Genomic DNA, 8,859 nt, shown 5'->3' with positions numbered 1-8,859 from the left:
TGTTGAGGTTAGAAAGGCTCAAATTTGAAAGGTTCAAATCCTGCCTCAGATACTTATTAGCTTCTGGGACCCTGTGCAAATCACTTAATCTTTTTCAGCCTCAGTTTCCTTACCTATAGAAGAGATATAATAATACACCTACCTCCCAGGATTGTTGTGAGGATCAAATGAGGTCATAATATACATAAAGTGTTTTTAATAGAGCTTTAGTATTTCTTAAAGCTCTATATAAATGATAGCCATCATTATAGTTTTTGAGAGCACAGATTGTCTTATTTGCTTATACAGTATTTGCATCCCTACACTTATCAATGTGCCTGGCATATAGTAGATGCTTAAGGAATGTTTGTTCTCTCCCTCTCTGTCTGTCTCTCTGTCTCTGTCTCTGTGTGTGCGTGTTTATACTTCATGTATATATATATACTTTATGTGTACATATATATACTTTATGTATATGTATATATATATACATATACAAAGAGAGTCTCCATCTATCTATCTATCTATCTATCTATCTATCTATCTATCTATCTATCTATCTGTCTATGGTACATAACTCCTAGTGATTGATATGAGGACAATTGAATCAGATCTCTGTATCACCTGACTGCTGCCTTTGACAGTGAAATTGCCAGCACCCTTATATAGGGGACAGATCCAAAAGTGAGCTCAGCATTCAGATAAACAGCCTAGGCTGGCTATGATTCCACAATATCATCATTACTTGCTTACTATGATAATTCAATCAACCAAACAATCAATCAAGCACCAAAAAACTCTGTTTTGCATCTGCTGCCCTGCCTTGTTTCAACTCCAAAGAACAAGATGCCCTGGCACTGGGTACCCTTGGTGTCTTCTCCCTCTTCCTCCTTCCCACCTCACCTGCCAACTTGCCTGCCTCTTTTTGTGTTGTTTTCCCCTTCAGATTGTAAGGTCCTTGAGGGCAAGACATGTCCTTCTTTTTATTAACTGTATCCCCAGCTCTTAGCACAGTTTTTGGGATGTAGTGGGACTTATAAATATTTGTTGGGTTATTGGGGTGTAGTGAATGTTCAGGGAGGACTAGCACCTCTGGGTGGGAGAGCTTGTCCAGTCCTTTTCAGAGCTGCTCATCCATCTTTGGTGACCACCTTCACACAACTTTCACCTGTGGCTCCAAGAAGCTGTAGCATGTGCAGTGGCCACACCCTGGTAAAACTGTCTCAGCAGACAGGTTAAACCAGGTTGAAGGTAACTGACAGGTGTCAAACCTGTTGGTGAGTTGGGGGATGTGAAGACTTCCCCTGGAGGAATAAGCAGATGAGAGCGACTTGTTCCAATGGCCGTGAAGATGGCTGAAGCAGTTGATGTGGAGCTTAGGGCTTGGTCAGATACGGAAGATGCCAAGGTCATCTACTTCATCCTGGGCCATCACCAGTTTTCTTGTTTATTTTTGTTTTGGTTAGGCGATGGGGTTAAGTGACTTGCCCAGGGTCACACAGTTAGTAAGTGTTATGTGTCTGGAGCTAGATTTGAACTCAGGTCCTCCTGAATCCAGGGCCAGTGATCTATCCACTGTGCCACCTAGCTGCCCCATCATCACCAATTTTCTTGACTTTTATTCTACCACTGGACTTTGATGACTCTGGAAGAGAGAGTGAGGCTGATGATTTTGTGCAACTCTGCCTCACTTAATATCCAATTCACAAGTCAAGACATCACCTGTGATGCCATCAGTCCTCTCCAAAACAAAGGATGAACAGCAATTGGATTATTGACTAAAAAGCATTTATTAAGGGTCTACTATGTGTCAACCATGGTGGGTCCTGGGGAAAAAAACAAATTGAAACAAAGAGTTTACATTCTATCTTTGCCAGTTGTCCATGGACTCTGGAGTAACACAAGATGACTCCCCTCTTCCCCCTCTGCTCCACCGCCAAACCACTGCAATGCTGACACAAAGGAAAGAGAAACAGGACTAAATAATGTAGCCACCACTCTTACATTGCATCCTTCAGTCTCTGCTAGCCTCTTCCGTACATACTCTCTATAGACAACCCACAAACATACACACGCGCACACACACACACACACACACACACACACACAGAGTATCAAGTATGCCTCAGATACTTATTGGCTCTGTGACCCTGCCAAACTTAGTCTACACTACCGGGATGATGGAGGTTCTTATTTCAGCTTAGTGGTATGCCCTTAATTCTCTATCAACTCTACCTTGGGCTCAGAGGGCTCGAACAAGAAGACAGCCCTGATAGCAGAGCAGCTTATAAGAAAGTAGGCAGTCACACAGGATAAAGGAGACCACAATATATAGTTCTCCACGTCTACCAAACCCTCTGAACAATGGCAGCCTTTCTAATCTCTAGAACCGTTAAATATCCTAGCAGAACTGCCACTCTGCAACTTTCTGAGTTATTCCTGAGGGCTCGCATAGAACAATGCTATAGAGATCTCATTGAAGGAACTGAAGGAGAGAAAACTAAAAGGGATCATAGTCATCATAATAGCATGATTTGCCAAGTGTTGTATAAGTATTATGCCATTTTATCCTTGTGACAACCCTGGAAGATAGGTGCTATTATTATCCCCATTTTACAGATAAGGAAACTGAGGCAGAGGTTAAATGACTTGCCCAGTGTCACCCAGCTAGTAAGTATATGAAACTAGCTTTGAACTCAGATCTGGTCCTATTCCAGGTCTAGAATTACGACCACTGAGCCATTTAGTTGCCTCATATGATCCTTACAGCTTAATAAAAGGATTTGTTCTGTGCAGTTTGGATTCAGTCAAATGGCCACACTTGAGGACCTGGAGGGCCACATCCGGCCTCAAGGCTGCAGGTTCCTCACCCTGCTTTACATCATAAATTTAGAGTGGGAAGGACCTTAGAAATCATGCAGTCTAATTCTCTCATTTAACAGAGATAGAAAGCAAGACCTAGAGAGATGAAATGATTTGCTGAACTAACATTATACAGACAGGAAGTAGCAGAACTAGCATTCAGACTCAAGTCCTCTCACTACAAATCCAGAACTCTTTTCACCGAACCACACTGGCATGGTCCTGTGTCTGTTCTTGTTCAGTCATTTTTACTCATGCCCAACTTTTCATGACCCCATCTGAGGTTTTCTTGGTAAAGATATTGAAGTGGTTTGCCATTTCCTTCTCTAGCTCATTTTCCAGATGAGGAAATTGAGGCAAACAGGGTTGAGTGACTTTCCCAGGGTCCCATAGCTAGTTAAGTGTCTGAGGCTGGATTTGAATTCAGGTCCTCCTGAGTCCAGGCTAGGCGCTCTATCCACTGCGTCATGGGCTGTCATCAAACATCTGAATGGTTGTCATGGGGAGAAGGGAGTATATTTATTCTGCTTGGTCATAGAGTGAGGATTCTTTACCTTATTTGTGTTATGGCCCCTTCAGCAATCTGGTGAAGCCCTTCTTAGATTAACATTTTTGTTTGTTTGTTTTGTTTTTACTAGGTAATGGGGTTAAGTGACTTGCCCAAGGTCACACAGCTAGTAACTATCAAGAGGCTGAGGCTGGATTTGAACTCAGGTCCTCCTGACTCCGGGTCCGGTGCTCTATCCACTGCGTCACCTCGCTGCCCTGATAGGTGATCTTTTAGGCAAATTATAAACGTGAGCTTCTGCTGAGTGGACCAACACAATGTCCTGCAGTAGGAGGAACTCAATCAATACTACGCAAGTGAATGAATGACCAGATGAATGTTTTAATGTTCATTGTTTTCGATGGGGGGAGGGGGGAGAAGGGGCTGCTCCTACAATTATCTTTCCCAAGACCTTGTTTGTTTAAAGCATTTTGTCAGAATAGTTTATTGGCATGAAATATGGCAGTTTCATGCATTTTCTGATACCAAGAAACAGAGACATCATCTACAGTAATGCAGAATACTGCCAAGACCTTGTTTTCACATCGCAGCCTTTCCTGTTTCTTTCCCCCCTGGCCAGGAACTCCTCACTGTGTTTTGCTTGCCTCACAACCATTAGTGCCAAGCTTATAAGCAGAGTAGCCCAAGGCAGTCTGCCACTATGCTTTTCTTTTGGACTTCCCACTGGATCTACTCAAGAACCCAGGTGAGTCCTAGGGCCAACTTATGAGTGAGATTCTTTTTATTTCCATTTAGTGGCATTCCCCTAATTTTCTATCCCCTCTACTTTGTGTATAGAGGGCAAAAACAAGAAGAGACCCCTGGAAATAAAGTAACATACAGGGTGCAGTTTTAAGATCTTTATGCACTAAGGGGCACTTTGGGGCACTCTGTATTCTTATACAGAGGTGCTGTCTGGAAGGCAGTTACAAAGGTTGAAGGAGATGAAGTGGGAGTGGCCGAGGTAGAGAACACAAGAAAATAAATACAACAATAATAAGGTTTATTGGTAGGGGAGAGTCAACTACAAAAGGCAAAGCTGCTCAGGTCCTCTTGTTTTCCACCTGGCCACCTGGGGAGCGGAATCCCAATGAAGTCCCAGCTGGTCTTCCTTAATCTTGTGTGCACAACCTGCAGCACCCTCCTGGACAGGTGGTAACACAGGCAGTGAGGGCCTTTAGACAGATGTGCAAATGCTAAAAGCGTGATATCCAGAGTCTGTAGGACCCTCTGTCTGCTCAGAAGAGGCCTGGGTGTTTGTTAGAAAAAGGTGGTGCTCAGTTGTTGAACTTTAACCTCTGTAACACTGAAACTCAGCAGCATCCTGGATAAACAGCTCCATCACAGAGGTTTTATAATTCAGGGGCAACATTCACATTCCTGTATCCTTTGATATCCTTAAATTTGTTGCTCTTCAGATTGGCTTGGATCTGCCTCTGGCCACTCTTGAAGGGGACAGTTTTAACAGTGACGCTGGCCTTACTTTGAGGTTTGAGGATTCCAATACTAAGGCAAAGAATGGAAAATGTCAGTAAAAGCCTTTTCATTCTGATTCCCCACAAGCCCCTTCTTTTTTTTAGAATGTTTTATTGGTGCTACTTAAAAAAACAACACTGTCATGCCTTCAGGATTTCCCCTACCTCCACCACACACACACACACACACAGACACACACACACACACACACACACACACACACACACACACACACTTTCCCCCTTGAAAAATAGAATCCTCCTTGTAACAAATAAGTGTAATCTCGCAAATCTAGCTCACCACTTTTCTGCCTAGAGGTGGGAAGCATGTTTCATCATTAGTCTCCTAAAGTCTCCATGGGCCACTTCATTGATCAGAGTTCTGAAGCATCCAAGCCCTTTTTCACTTTACTCTCTGATCTCATGTTTCTTTAGGGCGCTCCAAGCCCCTACTCTGAGAACCAGAGTCTCCAGAACAGAGGGTAGTACTAAGCTCCAAACAGTATTGGTACTGGAAATAACTGCCTCTGGGACAGGGGTCTGGGGACCGGGGACCAGGACCCCCTTCACTTACATGATCTTCATCTGTTTCTTGAACAGGCCACTGCCTTCCACAGTCAGCACACAATCTCCTACCTCCTCCAAGAGAGGATTTTCAAATATCACTTGTATGGAAAGAGTCTGGCCCAAGATGGCTTCTCCCAGAACCTGAACAGAGAAACCAAAATGCTGATTGTAGGGGAGGTTGTGAAAGAAAAGAAATCTATCTGAAGACCTCGTTATCAAGCTCATTTCCAGAAGAGATGGGATTCACAGCCAAACAGATCAGGGTACAGGAAAGAGTTCCTGAATCAGAGGGCTTCACTCACATTTCTCCACCTAGGGTCAAATCCAGCTGGGAAATAGTTAGGAGGGCCACAAGGTTACTAACATATAATTTGAATTGCAGGCATTTTTCAAGTTCCATTTTTACCTTGTTTTTTTGTTGGACAAGTGATAATATAGGGAACTTCCTCTACTAATAAAGCAACTCCTCTGTAATTACCCAGTGTGATCTCCAGAGCAGCTTGGGGATATGAAGAGGTTAAATGACTGCTCCACAGCCACATAGCAAAAGTATGGCTGAGGTAGGAGTCGGACCTTGGTCTTTCTAATTCCAAAGCTCATCCCCTACCCACTACATCAGATTGGCTCTCTAGTTTTTATTTTCTTTTTTCTTCCTTCCTTCCTTCCTTCCTTCCTTCCTTCTTTCTTTCTAATTCATATTTATGTTGTAGTTTAGTCATGTCAAACTCCTTGTGACCCCATTTGGGGTTTTCTTGGCAAAGATACTGGACTGGTTTGCCATTTCCTTCTCTAGCTCATTTTCCAGATGAGGAAACTGAGGCAAACAGGGTTAAGTGACTTGCCCAGGGTCACACAGCTAGTAGGTATATGAGACCAGATTTGAACTGAGGAAGATGAGTCTTCCTAACTTTAGGTGGGGCACTTTGTCCACTACACCACCTAGCTGCCCTTTCTTTTCTTTTCTTTTCTTTTCTTTTCTTTTCTGAGGCAGTTGGGGTTAAGTGACTTGCCCAGGATCACACAGCTAGTGAGTGTCAAGTGTCTGAGGTCACATTTGAACTCAGGTCCTCCTGACTCCAGGGCGAGTGTTCTATCCATTGAGCCACCTAGATGCCCTTTGCCCATTATTTTCCTAAGTCTATACAATTAACCAGGTGGTGCAGTGGAAAGAGTGCACTGCCTGAAGTCAGGAAGACTCATCTTCCTAAGTTCAAATCTGGCCTCAGACATTTAGCTATGTGACCCTGGGCAAGTCACTTAACCCTATTTGCCTCAGTTTCTTCATCTGGAAAATGAGCTAGAGAAGGAAATGGCAAGCCACTTCAGTATCTTTGCCAAGAAAGCCAAAAATGGGGTCACAAAGAGTTGGACATAACTGAAAAATGACTGAACAACAATAAAATAATCAACAAATCAATAAATCAAGTACTGATGTGTAACATTTGTTGATTTCTGAGGTATAAATGCTCACTCTGAAAATTTAACAATCAGCTCTTGATAGGTAGAGCTGACTCCAGCCACGCTTGCTTATATGTGTACATGTTATTTCTCTTAACAGAGAGTAAGCTTTTTGAAAGCAGGGACTGATTTGTTTTTGTCTTTGTATCCCTAGCCTAGTCTGTGGTAGAAGCTGAATTAGTTGGTTGATTATAACCAGGGACGGTGGGGTAGCCAAACTCCCCACCTAAGTAGTGATATGTCTGCTCTCCCTTCGGCAGGCACTGCCGTCTCTGTGTTTCTATCCCCACATGCGTGCATTTTTGTCAGGCCTTCCCCTACGTTAATCATGATGCTCGGGAGTTCCAAGGTGATGATCTTGTCAACAAGGAACTTGTCTGAACTGTTCATCTCTTCTCCCAGGGCACTGATCCGGATCAGCTTGTCTGGTGACAGAAACTGGCTGTACTGGGAGTAGCGGATTGTGCAGGGATAGGTCTTTGCTAAAGGAAAAGAAGACAGAGGCATAGTGAGAGCATCTTAGGGCCTGCATGGGGTCAGGAATGAGCTGTCTTAGGGATAAAGTAGTAGTTTCTAGTGGGTCTCTTTTCTGGGGGTTTACCTTCTATTTTTAGGGGATCTTTTCTAGGTTGGCCAGAGGTGGTGGCATCTCTGGGGCTGGGGGCTCCTCTGACTAAAATTCTAACAGATGTCTTTTTTACTCAATGTGAGCCCGGCTAGGGAAATGTTCCTATTGCTGTTAAGATGCTGTACCATCTCACAGAAGTAGGATCACACCTGCAGAAGTCAATCAGGCCTGCCAATTTGTGAGGATAACCTTTTCCATTTTCCTGAAGGCACAGACCAAATAGTATTGGCCTATCCTACCACCCTAAAAATCCTGTCAAATGGTCTGGCATAATTAAAATTGTATCAGTCAGGTTTGTAGATCATAGATTTAGAGCTAAAAGGGCCTTCGAGTGGCGCAGTGGATAGATCACAGGCCCTGGAGTCAGGAGGACCTGAGTTCAAACTTGGCCTCAGACACTTAACACTTACTAGCTGTGTGATCCTGGGCAAGTCACTTAACTCCATTGCCTAGTCAAAAAATAAAATAACATAAAAGGGCCTTTGGGGCCAACTCATCTAACTTCTTGGTTTTATTCTGCATATTATATTAATTATATTAATTGTACTATTCTGTTATGGTACCTTTGTTAAGTTATGTCATTCGTGTTACCTTGTTAAGTTACCTTTTCTTATGTTGTTATATGTTATAACATAATTTAAATTTTTTGAGACTAGGTCTCCCTATCTTAGCCAGGCTAGAAGTGCAGTGATCTCTAATGGGCCCAATCCCACTACTATTTGGCCTATATCATTTCCAGTTCTGTTTGGGTTGTCCCTCTTTAGGCAGCCAGGTGCCCCTCTATTCTGGAGAACTCACCGTGTTGTGCAGAGACCTGGTTAGCCAGGGGCATGCTGGTAAACATTTGATGAAAAAAAGGGTTTAAAAATGTATACTGGACACACCTTAAAATTTAATCTTCACTACTAGCATTTTTCCATCACTTTTTAAAATCTAGACAATCAACAAAATAAGACATATCAGGTCTTGATTTATTATTTTGTTGATTGTCTAGATTTAAAAAAGTGATGGAAAAATGCTAGTAGTGAAGATTAAATTTTAAATTTAAATTTTTAAATCTAGACAATCAACAAAATAATAAATCAAGACCTGATATGTAATGCTTGTTAATTTCTGAGGTGTAAATGCTGAAAACTCAATAATCACCTCTTTTAAAAATTTATTTTATTTTTTTTTTTGGCAAGGCAATTGGGGCTCCAGTGTTCTATCTGCGGTGCCACCTACCTGTCCCCAGTAATCACCTCTTAATCTGAGGTGTCACTCCCAACAAATTTCCCAAGTTTAATGGATCCTTAGCCTCTAGGATAGCCATGATGATAGGTACATGCCATTCATGCCCAGCT

The 8,859-nt window shown here is 42.7% G+C and overlaps 1 protein-coding gene across 2 annotated transcripts in view; it reads right to left on the bottom strand.

The window, feature by feature from the left end:
- Nucleotides 1-4,370: 4,370 nt before the first annotated feature.
- TGM5 (transglutaminase 5) overlaps nucleotides 4,371-8,859 on the bottom strand; it is a 53,487-nt gene continuing 48,998 nt past the window's right edge. For both annotated transcript variants that reach the window (XM_027870022.1, XM_027870023.1), the window contains exons 11-13: nucleotides 7,210-7,370; nucleotides 5,438-5,571; nucleotides 4,371-4,894 (exon numbers count right to left, since the gene is read on the bottom strand). In XM_027870022.1, coding sequence (XP_027725823.1) covers nucleotides 4,741-4,894; nucleotides 5,438-5,571; nucleotides 7,210-7,370 — 449 coding nt within the window. In that variant the 3' untranslated portion in view covers nucleotides 4,371-4,740. The remainder of the gene's footprint in view (nucleotides 4,895-5,437; nucleotides 5,572-7,209; nucleotides 7,371-8,859) is intronic.

The sequence above is a fragment of the Vombatus ursinus genome, unplaced genomic scaffold (assembly GCF_900497805.2).
Source record: "Vombatus ursinus unplaced genomic scaffold, bare-nosed wombat genome assembly UNPS02014794.1, whole genome shotgun sequence".
Classification (NCBI taxonomy): domain Eukaryota; kingdom Metazoa; phylum Chordata; class Mammalia; order Diprotodontia; family Vombatidae; genus Vombatus; species Vombatus ursinus.
This window is presented reverse-complemented; position numbering and strand designations above follow the sequence as displayed.